General features: G+C 32.3%; 1 protein-coding gene across 1 annotated transcript; it reads right to left on the bottom strand.

Annotated features, from left to right (window-relative positions):
* Positions 1–1,031: 1,031 nt before the first annotated feature.
* LOC125052076 lies at positions 1,032–20,005 on the bottom strand. The gene is made up of 9 exons (XM_047652748.1): positions 19,625–20,005; positions 19,133–19,384; positions 16,585–16,779; positions 14,319–16,122; positions 9,351–14,003; positions 8,058–8,181; positions 4,306–4,484; positions 1,469–1,585; positions 1,032–1,199 (listed from the first exon to the last, which is right to left on the bottom strand). Exons 1-9 carry the CDS (start codon positions 19,799–19,801, stop codon positions 1,054–1,056), a joined length of 7,647 nt encoding a protein of 2,548 aa, XP_047508704.1. The 5' UTR covers positions 19,802–20,005; the 3' UTR covers positions 1,032–1,053.
* Between the last annotated feature and the right edge of the window lie 236 nt (positions 20,006–20,241).

Genomic DNA, 20,241 nt, shown 5'->3' with positions numbered 1-20,241 from the left:
TCATTATTTCGCAACTGTATTTAAAATAGTTTACACGTGAGGAACCGTCATTGCAACTTGACCGGAACTCTTCGCTCTCCGCACTAGTAATGAAATATACCAATTCATTGTGTTCAATATGTGTTTTGTATTTAGTACAATCTTTTTACGAAGTATTCAATTTATATAATTGTATATGTAATGGCGCGTCACGCACCAACGTAACCTAGTTTTTTGTCAATTTAAAAAAAAAACAAGTAAAATGAAACAAAAGATATATTTCATAACACGTATATTAAAAGTCTCCAAAAGTCAGATCTAAGTTTTTCTTATAGTAATAATTTTTATTAGCACATTATACAATAATATTAATTAAAAAAAAAAAAACATTTATTTTATTAACTTAAGTTAGATTTATTATTATGTTAGATGAGATGTATGATTTTGTAGATAATAATTAATTTCTATACATTATCACTTAACATAAACAAGTAAAAAATTATCGAAAATTGCGTTGACATAAAGAGTATTTTCGTTAGAATCTCTTTAAAATACAAAAAAAAATTGTAAGGAAATATTTCTTAAATCTATTCAATTGGAAGTTAAACTTATTTTACATATTTTAGTTAATTTTCTGCAAACAATTATATAATATATAAAACTGGGTGAGTTCAGAAAATCAAATAAAAAATTAGTTTTCTGGACTATTTAATCAGTTTTCTCTATTTAATATATAGTCAGATAATGTTTTGAATACAGCAGGGCAAGAAATTTAAATATCAATCGAGTTTAATTGTAAGTAGAGCGTATTTTATAATTCTAGTACTTAAAAACTTAAGGCACATTTAGGAGGTACGGTTAATAAAAAGTTATTATATTAGTTATTTACTATTAAGTTATTATTATTATGACAGACTAATCATTATCACTTAATCTAAACAAGTAAAAAATAATCGAAAATTTCTTTGACATCAAGAGTATTTTTGTTTAGAATCTCTTTAAAAGACAAGAAAAAATTAGCAAAACACTTTTTTTTTAATTTTTTCAACTTCTTGCAATACGTACACATTTTTTCTAAACTATAGAACTACTAGCCATTAAATTAACACCGCAGGTCCCGTCTCCTCTGTAAACTCGATAATAACCCTGTTCGCCCCACGACGTACCCCACGAGTTCTTCACTATCCAATAAGGCAGATGCTTGTGGAAGAGAGGGTAGTCTGCAATTTATAAATAGTGTGGGTACAATTGCAGAATTTAAAACTTATTTACATATACCCGCAAATTTACATATTATTTGTATGTTTAGATGTACTGATAACTGTTTCGTTAGTTAACAAAGCTCAAACGTAACTTATGTTTGCTTCAACTGTATAAGTTTTTTTTTCCTTTTTTTAATTCTATTGGCAAGAAGTTGTAGCTTTGGATTGGAAGCCACCTTATGTATTTTTATTTTGGTAACAAATAGCATATCTATTTTAGCCCTTACCTTTGACACCATATCCCACGATAAGGACTCCGTGATCCAAGTTTTTAGGGCTGCACAACATCCGCCACGGATGAGAGACGCCACCCACGTAGAACTGCATCGCGTTTGCATTGATACCTACATTACATATAAATTATGTATCAGATTTTTAACGTGTGATTTATTTATTTAAAAAATATTTTATTTATTCTGGGATGTAGATCCCTTATAATTTCAAAGATGGAAATTACCTTTTTGACCGTTGTTATACCTAAATCGCATTTAATCAAATAATTTTTTTTTTTTAATTACTTTTAAATACAAAATATTTTTTATTGGATTTTCAATTTATTGAGTTTATCTATATTTACGTACGGGCACAGCTAATAATTTATAAAGACGGTGATTTTTATTATTATATAACAACGGATCAACCTCGTTATTATCGTTATCCTTATTATCAAAATTAGTACTATTCAGGTCACACAGTGCGTGTTTTAACATCGATGCGACCTACCTGCACTTTATTTTAAGTAATATTTTTGTTTTATATAGCTTATTTTTAAATAATTTCATAATACGATGTAGATTATTAGAAACCTACTCTAAAATTTCTCACTAAATGAATGTAATTCTTTGAGAAATAAAGTATCTTTGAACCGAACCCCCAAAATTTAGATTGGTGAATCAACTGGTATAAGAAAGCGAACAACACTAATTTTAGCGTTTAATTGGCTATGATTTTTTTTTCAAGTAATAGAAGCTCCTTTAACAGGTTGTATTGAGGCACTTTCAATGTAAATTAACCTGAAAAAGCATGTATACGATTTAGATTAAATTAACCTTTCGAAAGCTTTACATACAGTATGTCGTCGAGCTGTATAAATATTGTCATAAATTCGCATTTTAATCCGTAAGAGCCTGTGTAACGTTGACCTTGAGCTAACAAAGAGACCGCGGCAAGCAGTGCTTGCCTTGATCAGACGTAATAAAAGAATCACTTAAAATTGGGCATTTTGATTTTTTTATCATGGAATATTTATTGAACCACAATAATACCACTTATAATTATTGTTATATTTTTATGTCGGGTCATCAAACTCATAGGTTAGGTACGCTTTTTTAAATTTTTTTTAAATAGTTCACAACTTTTATCACTTTTTAGTGAGGTTAGGCTCTTAAAGAATGCATTCGTATAAACCAAATATATTATGCCAATTTGGATTAAACAATGTTATATTGTTTAACACGCCTCTGTGGTTTGGCATTCGTAAACAGGAAATACGATAATGACAATTATTTCAATATGATAAAACAGTTATTCATACTACTAAACAACATTTTAAGTAGCTATACCTTATTAATTCCAAAACCATATAAGTAGATTATTAAAAAAAAAATAAGAAACGCTTTTACTTCTACTCCTTTCTCGTAATAACAAAATCTTCTTACACGTTCTAACTACAACTCTATTATGTCTTTTAATTACAGTTGAAACAATTTAACAGAGAGACGCGTGATTACTTTTAATTGTAAGAATTTAAATCGTTTAGTTATTTATGTATGAATAACTATATAATAGGTTAAATTAAGATCATGTCCGCATATTAGGTACAGATACTGGCAAACATCTTGAACAAATGTCCTTGCCTGCGCAGAAGCGATTTTTAGATATCACTGGGCGGCAGGCGGTGGTGCGCGGCGGCGGGTGAGTGACGTGTTGGTCGCGTGATTGGTAAATTAGTTGACGTTTATGTGTACGATGCGCAAACTTTCCCCCACTCCCTTGTTTAATGCTTAAGAAGTTTGCCGGTATCTGTACACGATACTAAAACGCGCCAAACCCTTTTTATCCATTATCTATGGAACACTTTCGTGTAGTTAGGCCGTTCACTGTCGTGAGAGAATTTGGTTCAAATTACTCTAATTGAACATGTGCTTAGTGTAATTTGAAGTGATAGTCGATTAGTAGGGTTAGATATTTCCTTAGTAATCTCGATGTTTAGTATTATTTACTACCAAATTACTGTTTTGGCTTTCTGTACTGTCTAAGTGTTTGTTTTGTAATATTATGTATGTTAGCTGTAAGATTACTTATAATTAAATAAATAAATCTGAATTTCTCACAACTGTACAGAAAAATTCAGAGAAACTTTCCGAATTTCCGAATTTGTTATCAAGTCGGAGATATAATTAAGGTAATCATAAGTAATATTATTATTTTGATTACCAACGAAGCGTATAGGTATTGTATATTGAAATGTGTTTAAATTAACTCTATATAATACTGCTTAATTATATACATTTGAATAAAAATTTGAATTGAACTTAGCTAAGGGTTTAAAATATTACTCCGTTGTCAAAAACGAATTTGACAACGGAGTAATATTTAGCGCTAATCTCTCTTTCGATTACGTATACGCTATTAAGCGTACTTGTTAATTATCATTCTTATTCATAATCGACAAATTTAATTTAATAATATTTATTTTAGATCAAATCTTTTAATAAAAATTACAAGTATGCTATAAGTTAGTGACGGACACAAAGAATCAAGTAATATGTCTACAATGTAGAAAACCCGTTATAGCATTCTTTTTATATTGCAAGGATGTTATATGCATATTTTGGTAACAGGAAAATGTAATTAACTAATAACCCTATTTTTCCATACAAACAAATTGAGATAAATTTGTCGATAATTTTAACACCATTCCAGATTCATTCATACTAGACCATGGTCATAATCGGCTACGCCGCGCTTTGGCGTGCTAGTACCGTAAATTTAAAATAATACCTTTATACATTAAAACCAAGACATAAATTGAAGGAATTAATTTAATAATAATTTTCCTTACCAATCGATATAGGTCCATTTTGTGTGAGCCATTTGGCCATATCAGTCTCATTTGACGAGATATTAAGCGCTCCACTTATGTGCACCCTTGATAACGTCTTGTTGTATAGACATTTATCGTCGACTCCTTCGTATGGATAATCGTTTTCAGCTTCTAAACCACCCAATTGTTCAATTGCCCTGTAAAAAAAAAATATATTATCACTTGTAATTAGGGAATGCAATCTCGACTCGAGATCGTAAATTCGAGATCCCGCGGGATTAGAAATATCAATCCAGCGGGATCCCGAGATTTTCGAGATCTCGTCCAGTTTAAAAAATGTGAATTTCACATGACTGAATACGATAAAAACTGCTTCTTTGTGATAATGACGTTATTTAAAACAAATTATTATTTGAAAGAAAACTAAGGCTAACTTAATAATTAACAGTTTTACTAACATAAACATAATCAAAACAAAAGTAGATATAGTTTTAAAAGTTACTTTTAAAAAAAAAAAAGTGTATCAAGAATGCTTTCTGATAACCGGGATCTAATGTTCGTTGCGATGTACCCAGCTGCTGAGAATGCTCTCTCCAACTCATCACTGGTTGGCTACAGCGTGAATAAGCAATTTTATTATGTAAACTGCAAAAATCGCCCCCTTGTTCCTCTACACTCAAATAAATCCATTTCTTTTTTTATTACTGACTCTAATTTGTCTAAGCTTGTGGATACACGTGTAAAAGGACTTTTAGACGCTCGGAGAGTTTCTTCTAATTAAAGTGATGTATTAGTTAGTGTAGCAGTAGCACTTATACATATTCCTACTACTACTCTCTATTAATCTCTATTTCGATATTTGCTTGGCAATTGGAAAGTCTCGTTGCCTTTCCATTATTTGGATTTATCATCGAAGAGACCAACTTTTCTGAGAGAGTAGTTTTTAGGTCTTCTAGCTTTCGAATCATGAAACGCAACGTATGTTCTGCACTAACTAAATCAGTATTTCCCAATCCCGTCAATCCCGAACGGGATCTCGTCATATTGTGCTTCGGGATTGATCCCGAAGAATTGCACGGGATCTCGCGAGATCAGAATCCCGCGGGATCGGGATTGCATTCCCTACTTGTAATAGTTCTATCGGAGTAACTGTTTAAAACGATAATTATTATAAAGATTAAACGAAGAAATACCTTCACTGTAGTCAACTATATTCTAAATAGAGTTTTATTGATTTCTTTATTGTGTACTTACACAAGAAAATAACTTTCTACCAGTCCAGTTTAACATTATTTCGATACAAAAATTAACCTAACAATTTAAAAACCTAAACCTTTAAATATAAAATAATGGGCATTCTGTGTATTATAAAAATGTTTTTTTTTTGGATAAACTCATAAACAATTAACAAAGTTTTTATATTCTTTAAAAGAAATACCATATTGTTTACGTGTTCTTCATTAATTTTCATAAATATTGATCATAACACTTTCATCCATTTCTCAGATTTAGGTCTAGGGTCTGTACTTAGTACATGTCGATATTCGGGTCTCAGGGTAAAATTAAAAAACGAGATTATGGCTCCCGTATGTCAACATACAATACGTTATATGTCATACATATACTGACTTAGCACTAAATATTTATGATAAATCATTAATCATTTTACAACAAATAAAAAGCATAAGATAACTATTAATTGTAGTATATGGGCAACACTTAATACATAATATTTGACATTAGTTTACTTCGATGTCTATTTTTGTAACCCTAAAGGCGAATAAATCAATTTGTTTGTAACATCGAAGTTGCCGTGACCCAAATATGAAAACGATAATATGAAACTTTTCGCTAACTTGTTTTGCGATAAGCGCATTCTTAACGTTACAGATAGAGATAATACGGATTTGAGTTTTATTCGTAACCTTATCAACAGTTCAAGATTCTTTTGCACAAACAAAACATACAATAGCTATAATATAAAGGTTAGAAATTAAAATAATATTATATACTAGCCGACCCGGCAAACATTTTGACATGTATATTATTTCTTGGAAACATTTTTTTAGTTCAATAAAATTAACTATCAATAATAAAACATAGGGGTTGACCGTAGAGGGGTGAAAATTAAGGGATGTATGTATTTTTGTATGATGTATTTTAAAAATTTTAAGTTTTATCCACCCCTTATTACTTAGGGGTTTGAAAGATAGATAGTAGCCGATTCTCAGTTCTCGTATGGGAACGAACATTGTGACACGAGAATTTTATATACATATTAGATATTTCAATTAATGAAACACAACAGGACTATATGAAATTTATGTATCAGATAAGGAATTTTACAAGAATGCTATCAAAATAATAATTATAAAAACATAAACCAAATCAACACATACAAAGCATAAAAATTGAAACACACCGTAACATTTTGATTCGTTCTTGAAATAATTAAGGCTGGTATTAATAATAGGATATTACATGTAAAGTTTTCAATAAAAAAGTTATAATTATTTTGTTTCCTTCAGTTAGTTGGACTATACAAAAATCTAAGCTATATATAGCTATGTATAGCTATAGCTATATATCTTGTATTAATAAAATGTCGATATATAAAATCGACCCATACATTTGCATTGCTCACTTGATAGAGTACAATTAACAGCCTAGCTCCGTTCAACTAGCGAATGAATGATATTCAACCAGTTAATCAAACAGCTAGGCAAATGACTCGCATCGATGACGTTATATTACTTGCCTATCCTGTTCATTTCAATTCATGTACTTTCTGCCAACTATTCCAAACTGTCAATAAAGCTTTAAAATATATTTTTTTAAACAGTGTATTTTGCCGTTAATAGACTTGTAACTTCGACTTCAAAAAAAAGGCCAGCGGCCGTACTTTTTTTAATATTTTCGGTTATCTTTTAATGGTTTTGCATACTGTGTAAGTGTAAAGCATTCTAGAATGTTTACACTTGTTAATCAATAGCGTTGCTCATACGTGCGCCTTATGTTCCTCAATTTTGTCATTTTCGATTTCTACATCAAAATTTTATATTTCTATCTAATATTATTGATGATGTTTTATCCATATGTTACTGTAAAAGCTTGAACTGCAGTAAATCCTAAGATATTCCAGTAAAACCTAATATCTACCAATTCCTAATGGTAAATGTCCCAAAAGGTTTGCGATTCGAACTCTTACCACCATTCCGTTGGTAAATCTTAGGATTTACATTAATGGCACGGTAAATGTTGAAAAACAAAAACAATTTTAAAGTTAGACTAGCTTATGTAAGCATTATGTTTGTATTTCGTTGAAATGCCAAATAGAGAACTACTGATTCAGTTAGATAGATATGATAGAGATTGAGATATTCAGAGATATACGTTATGTGTTTTTTTCAAAATAATTTAAATAAGTTGGTATTAGTTTGTACTTATTACTATTATATGATACCTTTATAATACTATGTACCTGTTTTGTCTAATAGTTCATTAAAGTAAATATTTAAGATTTACTCATAGTTTTATTCCTAAAAACAACATCTACCAGCTGACATTGGTAAAACCTAGCATATACTGAATTCGAATGGTAAAACCTCGAAAAAATCGTCGTATTTTCAGAAATACTTACATTTACCAACTCGGTACGGTAAATCCTAAGACTTACACTTAAATCTTAAGATTAACCGTAGTTCGAGCTTTTACAGTAAAACATACATATTGTTTTATGACCTACACATTAATTAAATAAATAATTTTACCTGTAAGCATTATCAGGAAGACCGCCGTTGCAACCCTCATCGAGTTTGTCACAATCCACCAACTCTTGTTCGGAGAGAGATACAAGTTCACCTGTTTTAATCTTCCACTGACCCTCGACGTTGCCTGCATAGATGTAAAAAGATCTAAGACGTTATTATTTAATCGCGAACTTATAATTGATATGAATACTAAGTTTTTGACGTGACAACGTCTTATAATTCGATGGATGCTGCACGCACGAAAAAACATGACTCATGCGGGGTTACCTCTGAGGCGTTCCATTTAAGGCTTGAAGTGCAAGCGAGAGCACTCGTTCCGCGCTCTCGCTTGCACACAAAAATTGACATAATTGTATTTATGCGTACTAATAAATGTAACTTGATCAATTCAATTGTGATTTCCATTTACTTCCTTCTCAATATCCATACAAAATATCTATCTAACAAATAAAATTAAAATTTTCTTTTGAAGAATGCAACCATTCCATCAGTATTTTCTTATGACGTTGTCACGTTCAACTATCGTCAGTAAACCGACTACAGACAACCGATATTTTTAAGTGTTAGAGTATACTTATTTTGGAAGGCAATGGATTTTATAACTCCTTATTTTATAACGATAGGCCCTTTTGTTGAACTACTAAATTGTTTACAAAATTTTGCACTTGGTTAGTCTCAGAATAAAATGTATTGACTAAATATTGATTTTATTATAACATCTACGTACATTCTAACAGGAAAGTTTTCTGAGAAACAGTATTCTACATATTTTAGATACGAAACAAATCCCTACAAACGTTACGTTAGCATATTACAACTGAATGTAAATTATATTTTTGTACCTGTCTGTGAAATGGTAACGTTTATGGTATCTAGGATAATTATATCTTAATATATATAAATTACGCGTCACGTTGTTTGTCCGCTATGGACTCCTAAACTACTTAACCGATTTCAATCAATCAACTTAAAAGATAGGATAGCTTACATATATATAATACTGTACATGTGTATGTCACAAAATTCCTCTTAAACGGCTGGAACTATTTGAATTATTTTTTTTGTATGCGTTTGGGTGGAGCCCTGAATAGTTTAGATTCACAAATGAGCCCGGCAGATGGCGCTGCAGTCGGTACTTTCATACTTTGTATAATATCCTAATCGCTTAAAATATCAGGACAACGTCTGTGGGGTCCACTAGTATAATATATAATTATCCTTGATACCATAAACGTCTTATGATCGACGTAGCTAACTGTAATCGTAATGTAAATAAAGACGATAAATAATTACCAGTAACACTGAAAGCCCAACAGCTGCCGCAAGAACCTTGATTCTTCACTTCTGTTACAGCACCATACTCTCTCCAATCAAATTTATCTGGTATTTTCACATCCGGGATGTCTGCCATCCTAAAAGGTATTTGATTTTGATCCCTCAGACCAGGCTTTAATCCTAAGTACTTGTTGCTAAACTCCTCATACGACAAATCGGTAAATCTCGTAACTGCGTAACGTGCCGTTCCCCTCTCATTCACATTCAGTTCGTGAATTGTTTTAACGTTATTCTTAAATATTTCAAATCGTTTCGCCATTTCAGTATGATCGTCAATATATTCAGGCCTGTAAGTAGTTATAAAGTCAAAAAATAATTGTTCGGCTTGCAAGTGCACGTATATCTCGGTGTTAACACCTTCCTCATAGTCACAGGACACACGATAATTGGGCGCATGATCCGTCCAGGGGCGTATCCACACGTTGACTCTACAAAATCTGTTATCGCCCATATTACCAACTAATTTGCATGTATCATTCAAGCTTAATGCTAAGCAATTTGTATTTCCTATTTCAATTTTCATGCGATAATGTATGCCAGCTATAGTTTGCTTTTCTAATGAAAATATTCTTACGACTTTCTGTCGGCGAGGATGCGGATATTTCGCCTCGATGTGTTTCAAGGCTTCTTTCGCCATCTGCATCGCTTGTTCGGGATTTTCGAATTCAACATGGGCTTCTAAAGGCGTTTCATCATCTTCACAATTTACTTCAATATTGTTACCATTATCTAACCACAAACGCTGCCAAACAGTCGATATACAACGTCTCCTTGGTAAATGTTCCAAAAACTGGCAATTTGTAATATTTTCAACCGCTTCATATTTAAGACAAGACGTATATCCGACCTCAAAGTTAATAGTTGTAACACGACCACTGGTTATTTTAGATGAGTAATGATTTATTTGTAAAAGCCTCTGCTTGTATTTATGCTGTGACATCATTTCCAGTTTTTCTATAGATTCTTTGACTAAATTATGTATAGTGACCTCATCAGATGTTGCGTTCGAAACGTCCAGAGATATAGATCTTCTCTTTCGCATCATATGTGGAAGAGAACATTTAACTTTCAGTCTTTTAATTTTGTTCGTCTTTGCTGTTGTCCAAATGTAAGATGTACACGATTTAGACGGTCTCACCTCATCAACAGAACAAGGCGTCTGCAAGTCATTTATCATTTGTAGGCTAAATATGTCAAATTCAACATCTTTGCTACAATTAGTGAATGCAATAAGGAAACTCAACTTGATTGGAACTTGAGGGTCCAAGCGCGGTATAAAATGAGGCTCGCCGTGGGGTACAATCTTATTTTTAATTTTCGGCGAAGCTTCTAATTCCGTTATAGATGCTACAATAAGATCCTTTAATGATATACCTGTGATCGTGGAAAAACTTTTCTCATCATTACAAACAACATTAATGCTGTGTACAATTAACTCATCATCCGGCGACGAAAGTATTTTCACGAAACAAATTTTATGAAACATACCAGATAACTCTTCACAATCAGCTAGATCAGCTTCATCTTGATGACGCAAACAGTATGTGTGGGCAGTTTCAATGTACATTCTAATTATATTCTCATGCATAACTGTTTTACTTTGAAATGCATGAATTGTTATAAGCTTTTGTAAATTGTTAGTATTTGAATTGTCATTAAGATGTTGAACAGCACGAGAAGCGAAGTAGAATTTCGTATCATCATCGACGTAATCTTCATCTGCATGTCTCTTCGTTCTAGTCTTACTAAAACTTAAAAAATCTTGAGGTGATTGGAAGAAGTTTGGATCTTGATCGGATTGTCCTCCCACCAAAATCTCTCTTTTTTTCCTAGATGATTCTTTTATATTGCAATCTATTTTAATATCTTTATTATTAAGCCAAGGTTGCTCCCAAATTTTAGCATGACAACTAATGACATCACCATCAACTGTGCAATCGGAAGAGCTCTCTTCGTCCACATCTAGTAATTCGCAGTTCGTAGGAGCAGCTTCAAAATCAATTCTAGTCATCGTTCCGGAAACCACTTGTGTAGTAACTTTCTTAATCTTTAACAGCTTGTGCTGTTTAGAAGAACCTGAACTTTGGACGTATTTATATAATGATTCTCTTGCCAAGGTCACGAAACGAGGATCACTTGGATCTTTATCGGATTCTCCTCCCACCTTAATCTCTCTTTTTTTCCTAGATGATTCTTTTATATTGCAATTTATTGTAATATCTTTATTATTAAGCCAAGGTTGCTCCCAAATTTTAGCATGACAACTAATGACATCACCGTCAACTGTGCAATCGGAAGAGCTCTCTTCGTCCACAGCTAGTAATTCGCAGTTCGTAGGAGCAGCTTCAAAATCAATTCTAGTCATCGTTCCGGAAACCACTTGTGTAGTAACTTTCTTAATCTTTAATAGCTTGTGCTGTTTAGAAGAACCTGAACTTTGGACGTATTTATTTAATGATTCTCTTGCCAAGGTCACGAAACGAGGATCACTTGGATCTTTATCGGATTCTCCTCCCACCTTAATCTCTCTTTTTTTCCTAGATGATTCTTTTATATTGCAATTTATTGTAATATCTTTATTATTAAGCCAAGGTTGTTCCCAAATTTTAGCATGACAACTAATGACATCACCGTCAACTGTGCAATCGGAAGAGCTCTCTTCGTCCACAGCTAGTAATTCGCAGTTCGTTGGAGCAGCTTCAAAATCAATTCTAGTCATCGTTCCGGAAACCACTTGTGTAGTAACTTTCTTAATCTTTAACAGCTTGTGCTGTTTAGAAGAACCTGAACTTTGGACGTATTTATTTAATGATTCTCTTGCCAAGGTCACGAAACGAGGATCGTTTGGATCTGTATCGGATTCTCCTCCCACCAAAGTCTCTCTTTTTTTCCTAGATGATTCTTTTATATTGCAATTTATTGTAATATCTTTATTATTAAGCCAAGGTTGTTCCCAAATTTTAGCATGACAACTAATGACATCACCGTCAACTGTGCAATCGGAAGAGCTCTCTTCGTTCACAGCTAGTAATTCGCAGTTCGTAGGAGCAGCTTCAAAATCAATTCTAGTCATCGTTCCGGAAACCACTTGTGTAGTAACTTTCTCAATCTTTAACAGCTTGTGCTGTTTAGAAGAACCTGAACTTTGGACGTATTTATTTAATGATTCTCTTGCCAAGGTCACGAAACGAGGATCGTTTGGATCTGTATCGGATTCTCCTCCCACCAAAGTCTCTCTTTTTTTCCTAGATGATTCTTTTATATTGCAATCTATTTTAATATCTTTATTATTAAGCCAAGGTTGTTCCCAAATTTTAGCATGACAACTAATGACATCACCGTCAACTGTGCAATCGGAAGAGCTCTCTTCGTCCACAGCTAGTAATTCGCAGTTCGTAGGAGCAGCTTCAAAATCAATTCTAGTCATTGTTCCAGAAACCACTTGTGTAGTAACTTTCTTAATCTTTAATAGCTTGTGCTGTTTAGAAGAACCTGAACTTTGGACGTATTTATTTAATGATTCTCTTGCCAAGGTCACGAAACGAGGATCGTTTGGATCTGTATCGGATTCTCCTCCCACCAAAGTCTCTCTTTTTTTCCTAGATGATTCTTTTATATTGCAATCTATTTTAATATCTTTATGATTAAGCCAAGGTTGCTCCCAAATTTCAGCATGACAATTAATGACATGACCGTCAACTGTGCAATCGGAAGAGCTCTCTTCGTTCACAGCTAGTAATTCGCAGTTCGTAGGAGCAGCTTCAAAATTAATTCTAGTCATCGTTCCGGCAACCACTTGTGTAGTAACTTTCTTAATCTTTAACAGCTTGTGCTGTTTAGAAGAACCTGAACTTTGGACGTATTTATTTAATGATTCTCTTGCCAAGGTCACGAAACGAGGATCGTTTGGATCTGTATCGGATTCTCCTCCCACCAAAGTCTCTCTTTTTTTCCTAGATGATTCTTTTATATTGCAATCTATTTTAATATCTTTATTATTAAGCCAAGGTTGCTCCCAAATTTCAGCATGACAATTAATGACATGACCGTCAACTGTGCAATCGGAAGAGCTCTCTTCGTTCACAGCTAGTAATTCGCAGTTCGTAGGAGCAGCTTCAAAATCAATTCTAGTCATCGTTCCGGAAACCACTTGTGTAGTAACTTTCTTAATCTTTAACAGCTTGTGCTGTTTAGAAGAACCTGAACTTTGGACGTATTTATTTAATGATTCTCTTGCCAAGGTCACGAAACGAGGCTCGTTTGGATCTGTATCGGATTCTCCTCCCACCAAAGTCTCTCTTTTTTTCCTAGATGATTCTTTTATATTGCAATCTATTTTAATATCTTTATTATTAAGCCAAGGTTGCTCCCAAATTTCAGCATGACATTTAATGACATGACCGTCAACTGTGCAATCGGAAGAGCTCTCTTCGTTCACAGCTAGTAATTCGCAGTTCGTAGGAGCAGCTTCAAAATCAATTCTAGTCATCGTTCCGGAAACCACTTGTGTAGTAACTTTCTTAATCTTTAACAGCTTGTGCTGTTTAGAAGAACCTGAACTTTGGACGTATTTATTTAATGATTCTCTTGCCAAGGTCACGAAACGAGGATCGTTTGTATCTTTATCGGATTCTCCTCCTGGGATATGTCTTCTGTCTTTTGGTGAGGCCTTGTTATAACAAGTGATATTACTTACTTCTTTGAAATTTATCCAAACCTTTTCCCAAATTCGTGAACTGCAATGGATTACACTTTCAGGGCTTTCTGTAGGAGATATGCTAAATTTTATACTTGTAACAGTTCCGGAAACCACTTGCACTGTCACGTGATCAACCCGCAAAACTTTATATGTATTATTATTACCAGTATTCAATAAATATTGCGCTAATGATTCCTCAGCTAATAACAGATACTTTGGATCGTCTGGGTTTTTTTCTGACGGACCACCAACAAAGTTTAAAGATCTTTTTTTTCTAGCTTCTAAGACGTTATCGTCGGTACAAGTAACATTTAATTGCCTTCCATCTTCTAACCAGGGTCTATCCCAAACTACCACTTGGCATCTTCGAACAGGTTCATTATGTAATAATTTGCACGATTCAATGTCTATTTCATTTATTAAATCTTCTTTACATTCTGTATAACCAACCGTAAAGTTTATATTTGTCAGAAGTCCGGCAAACAATTGGGTTGTAATATTATTAATATCGATAATTCTTTGTTTATTGTTTCGGTTCGAATTTATTTCTAAGAATTTTAAGGCTTGGCTTAGCATACCTGAAACTGTTGAATCTTGAAGGTTCTTATGTCCTTGATTGTTTAAGTTAGTAAACAAAAATGTTTCTTCAATCCCTCGATTTTTACATGAATGTGTAATTTTTGTCTCTTTTATCCAATGCCGTTCAATAATGTTAATTTCACAAATTTTTGAACCCATGTTTTCGATGATGGTGCAATTCTCTCTTCTTTTATAAGACACTGATTTATTGCAGTTAGTGAATACGATTTCGACTATAATTTTTGTAATGATACCAGCCTCTTTCCTAGTAGTGGCATCTAAGACCTGTTTTACTAATATTGCATTCTTATTTGTAAGATCACTCTCTACCTGTTTAATTGCTTTGTTTATCATGTGTTTTAACAAAGTATCATCTAAAGGTACTTGAAATATTTTACCAACATTAGAAATCGGCTTTTGATCATCATAACAAAAAGTTGTTAGAATTTGGATAGATTCTTTCTGAGTTAATTCAATAATTCCATTACATATTTTACTTTTACCATCAACATTTTCACACTCTACTTCGTTACACGGTACAACAACCCGAGCTTGTATATAGTAGAAATGTTGATAATTTACGATTTCTTCCTCGGCTGTAAGAACTTCTTTTAGTCTTCTATTTTTTGTTTCAATATCCATTTCGTTCAAATAATCAACCATATTTTGAGCTAAAGAGTATATTAAGTCAGCATTTTTTATATTCTTTTTTAACTTATATAATTTTTCAATAACCCCTAACATCCTTAAATCACTATCGTAACTTCTTTTATTGCGAGATGTATCATCTGGAGAATTAAAACCAGCCGAATTCAAAATATTAAATAAATCATCAATTGCTTGTTTCCTTTCCTCAGACAAATATGATGTTTTATCTACACTCTGAGACGGATTTGCAGTATTGTATGGATTTTCGTTATTTTTTTCTTTTGTTAGGCTAGAGGAAATGGCAGGTTTTGAGTCATCAGTTTCGAAATAGTTTGGACGTGTGTGTACAACGTTTTTAAGAGTTTCAACTCTATGGTGAGGAATAATTTGTTCCTCTATGTTTTTAACTTCATTCTCACTCAGACTTTTGTCTTGAGGTAATTGTGTTTCCAATTTCAGATCATGTTGAGCATTTAAAACTTCTTCTTGCAAAAAAGGAACATCATTGGATTTATCTGTACTTGCTTGATTACCATCACTGACTTTAATTTTTATCTTTAATTTTATCTTGCGTGTACCGTTGGTAGCCGAAACAACTTCGCCTTCATCTCCAAATAACCACTGTTCTGTACAATTATTAGCAGTAATTGCTCTGTATTTTGTTCCATCGGTATACCTTATCCAGGTTTTTTCAAGTATAGATATTTTACAAGTTCGGTTTTCATAACAAGGTTCTCCTTCTGGCGATGAACATTTATCAAAATTAATCTTCAAAATCAGGGTATATTTAATACCACTTACGACCTGCGAAGCATAAATATTTTAATTATTGTTACTATATAGTGTTAAACTTTTTCGTCTGTGTGTCGCATGTCGCGTGACGGTCGGGCGCGGAGTAGGGATAAAGTGAAAATATGGCGGCGCCTATAGTTCGCAGCAGCTGACCGTGTATTGTATAGACTATTATTTAATATGTGTATATAATCTAAATAATTGTTATTAATATGTGTATATAATATAAATAATTGTTAAGTATTATGTATGTCGTACTCTCTAAGACACAGAGTTCAATAAAAATATTAGTTTTTTTTTAAAGTGAAACTTTTATAACATCGTCTCAAAACTTTTTCGTCTGTGTTTAAATTTTTTAGTTAAATGTCTATTATGTGAAAAATTTCATAAAACCACACAATCCTTTTTTTATTGAATAAAGCAATAAATTTGCCACCCTAATCAAACACATTTGGTAGGTAAACGTTTTATCACCTGAACTTGTCTCTCTATATCAACAATAGTTTCTAATATATGTTTTGCGGCAGGATCGTGTTTATCCAGATGTTTTATTGCTAGTTCAGCAAGCTCTCGTACTCCAGCAGCTTCAGGATTGACGTGGTCGGCGCAGCCAGTGCATGGTACATTCTGTCGTCTTGGAACAGCTATAAATTGTTCACCAGATATAACCTAAAAGATAATAATTAATTTTAAAAAATTCATATAAAATCTTAATATCGGTAATAATTGCGCGATTTCCATGAAACGATGCAGCTATATCTACACTATCTACTTACTTAAATATTTTAATAATACCTAATTTATTTACTAATTAATAATCAAAACGAATTAAACATAATTTAAGTTTTCAGTTCGCAAAGGCTTTATTTATTTTAGGTATACAAATCGTATAATATATCTAGTATTTTCTGTTAATACGTGTGAGTCACGTGTTGGTATAGTATTTTCCTACAGCTGAATCATAGTTACTGCATGGTTTTATGTTTGTTTCTTAATTACCATAATATATAATATGATTTACTATAGTATGCTAATATATATATGCTATAACTCGAAATGTATGCATGTTCGTCAGTTTGTTTCAGTTTTATATTGACCTAAAGGCTAAATCTAAAAAAAGCAGGATGGGTTTTTAATTAAAGCCGTTCTTCCAAAGTTATTTTAATGGACAAAAATTACTTTTACTTATTTTTGTCTTCAAAAATTATGCAGAAGTTGGTATTCATAACACGTATAGGGATAATATAATCTTGTGCACAAGAACTAAAATATCAATTTATTTGTATGTAATGTAATGTTATGTTGTTAAAATGTTAAAACTGCAAAGATAACTACTGTAAAAAGTGAATCATGATTATAAGAATGCAAACATATATTAAGAAATGTCATAGCAATTATTATGCATACAATTGTTGTTATTTGCATAATATGCAAAAAATGTACCATTCCAAATCGATAACAAACAATGAGGTGATTTATACGAACAATACAGCGATAAAAATTACTACCAATTATGTTAAGCAAATGAAGAATATTTAGATAATATTGTATTTGGTTATATGCAAGTCCAATTAAAAATAAAGAATACACGATTATACAGATTAGAAATATATTGTTTTATCATACTACCTTTTTAGGCATTAGGGCAATTTTTTTTTAATTAATAGAATATATCAATATTATACATATTGTATAATATATCAATATTATACAATATGTATAATATTGATATATTCTGAATGCTGAATTTACGTTTCATCCAGTCATCGCTTTTTTTAGAGTCCCTCTCTCCTTTAGGAGGATGTTTTTTAACGTTTTCGTTTGGAATAAAATCGAGTAGAGAACAAATCTAGCAAGTCCAGGGTATGCAGGTTCGAAAAAAAATGTAACAGCCCACTTAAAACGGTGCCACCTAGCAGGATCGAATTTGTGGTATTTGGTAAAAAACGGGTAACAAAATGAAGGGTGGTTTTAGTCCATAAACCTAAAAACAAGATGGCCGCCATACTTGGTTAAAACGGCCGAAAGCGCTATGCTGAAGAAATGAGACTATGGTTTTGAATTTTCATCAGGCCTTAGGAGAAACTATGAAATCTGAAAATATCCGTTTCCCTGGGGGCGGTCAACTGCCTCGCTAAATCGAAAAGTTCAAAATGGCGGTATAATAGATGGCAGCCAAAAATGCAACTTCTCGTGCGATTGAGCTGAAATCGCTTTGTATCCACTAATCGACCTGTGTTTAAATTTGTAAACTTCAAAGTTTGTCCAGAGTTTTGGTTTCCATTTTCCATACAACAACAACCTATAGGTGATAGGTGAAATTTAAGGAAAACTTATTTAAAGATAAGGGCTATTTTAGGGGTAGTTTTTTTGCATGTATAAAGCGCCCTTTTCCGCGGAACGGTAGAAACAACGGATGTTGTAATTAAACGAAAATGCGTAACGTTTTTCTGTACCCAAGTATAGTAAAACGTTTCGTGACCACCTAGTGACTCCACCTAAAAGTTATCATTATGTGGTGTAAGGTACTGGAAAGTTTAAAATAATATTATCAATAACGCGTAATTCAATCCCCGCCCCGCATCGTAACGTTTTACATAAGAATATCCCCCCCACCCCCACCAAAATTCGTTACGTTATATGTACTTGAATGCTCCTATATTCATAATATGTGATGTAGCTCCTAACCCCAACAATGCCCCCTTATGGTAAATAAAATATACACAGTATTTTTATTTATTAATCAATAAGTTATTTATATTATAACTACTCTTTAAATGCAAAAACAATAACAGAGGTTTATATTATAAATAATGTAAGGACATTATGCCTAAAACTTCTTATAAGTTGACCATGTGTCTCAGTTTATGTTTAAATTATAGCTGTACCTAATTTTAAGATATCCTAGTAAAAACATAACTAATATAATATGTTTTATACATGGTATATTAAATCAAACTATTATTATGATTATAAACCTCTTATATCACATGTATTTATAAAATTCATAATTTATACAAACCCCTTCAGTTACTTCTTCATTATCCAGTAGAATTGGTGACTGCTCAGTTATTTCATCTAAATTTGGATTGTATGTATTTATAGTAGTAATATCTTCTACTTCCTGGCATACTGGCTGATTCTCAATCGAAATGCTCCCTTCTAGCAAATCTCTAATGTTTGCTGAACACTTGACACTTTTTTTACCATACTGAAAGTCTTCATTGCCACCTCTGAGCATAGCTTCTATGTGAATGACATCATCATTAGGATCCTATATTAAGGAAATATTAAGTTTAAAATAAAAAAGAATAAACTTAATTATTATTATTTGTTCAGACAAAACAATCAATCATTATGTAGTATAAATAAATGTTAAACTGAATTCTAAGCAGTAATACAGTACAAACATATTGTTTATTAGATATAGTAGTGCAATGTGATACAGAACTTAAATTTAATATTATTTAGAATAAATTAAATTTAAATTTATTAAGAATAAATAAAGACTTACAATTTTTACTGCTTTCTCTAAGACACCCTCATCATAGACATATGGATGACTTGGAAGATTGTTCAGGTACTCAATGAAATCATGAATAATTTTTTCTTTCTTCTCTTCACTAAACTCAGACAATGCAATAACAGATATTATGCATTGAATAAATAAAAACGTAATTAACTTCGACATGACGTAAGCCGTTTAATACGTATTAGATCATTGCAGTAAGTCTAAGCACTGCCAAAGAACTACGTTGAAGTGAACAACAATTAATTTATTTGTACGATATATATAAATCCAAAACCATACTGCAACCAACTTTTAAGCTATGTTTTGATTATTGATATTTGATTACAAAAACTAATCTTATAAAGACACTAGACAGTGATTACTGACATTTACTGATTCCATATGTAAATAATTATCAGCTGTTGTCAGCTGTCATTTGCCAGTGGGACGGGTCAATAGGATGTCTCAATAATTCTCATGTCTGTCGGAAAATGGGTTATCCGTTTCGTCATTCGTCAATCGTCATGTCGATTGTCGACACTCGACTTCACCAACCGTCATGTCGACGTCATCACTCATTAAATTTTGAAAGTATTTATGTAAAGTTGTATCTATTACCA

The sequence above is a fragment of the Pieris napi genome, chromosome 1 (assembly GCF_905475465.1).
Source record: "Pieris napi chromosome 1, ilPieNapi1.2, whole genome shotgun sequence".
Classification (NCBI taxonomy): Eukaryota; Metazoa; Arthropoda; class Insecta; order Lepidoptera; family Pieridae; genus Pieris; species Pieris napi.
Note: the sequence above shows the minus strand (reverse complement) of the source record. Positions and strands in the feature narration are given on the sequence as shown.

What these genes read in the sequence shown, in the direction of transcription:
- LOC125052076 (XM_047652748.1), bottom strand. Translation starts at nt 19,801, where the DNA reads ATGTCGAAGTTAATTACGTTTTTATTTATTCAATGCATAATATCTGTT. An exon ending in TAGAGAAAGCAGTAAAAATT is followed by an intron (nt 19,385 to 19,624) that starts GTAAGTCTTTAT and finishes TCCTTAATATAG; the next exon opens with GATCCTAATGATGATGTCAT. An exon ending in CGTGGGATATGGTGTCAAAG is followed by an intron (nt 1,200 to 1,468) that starts GTAAGGGCTAAA and finishes TATAAATTGCAG; the next exon opens with ACTACCCTCTCTTCCACAAG.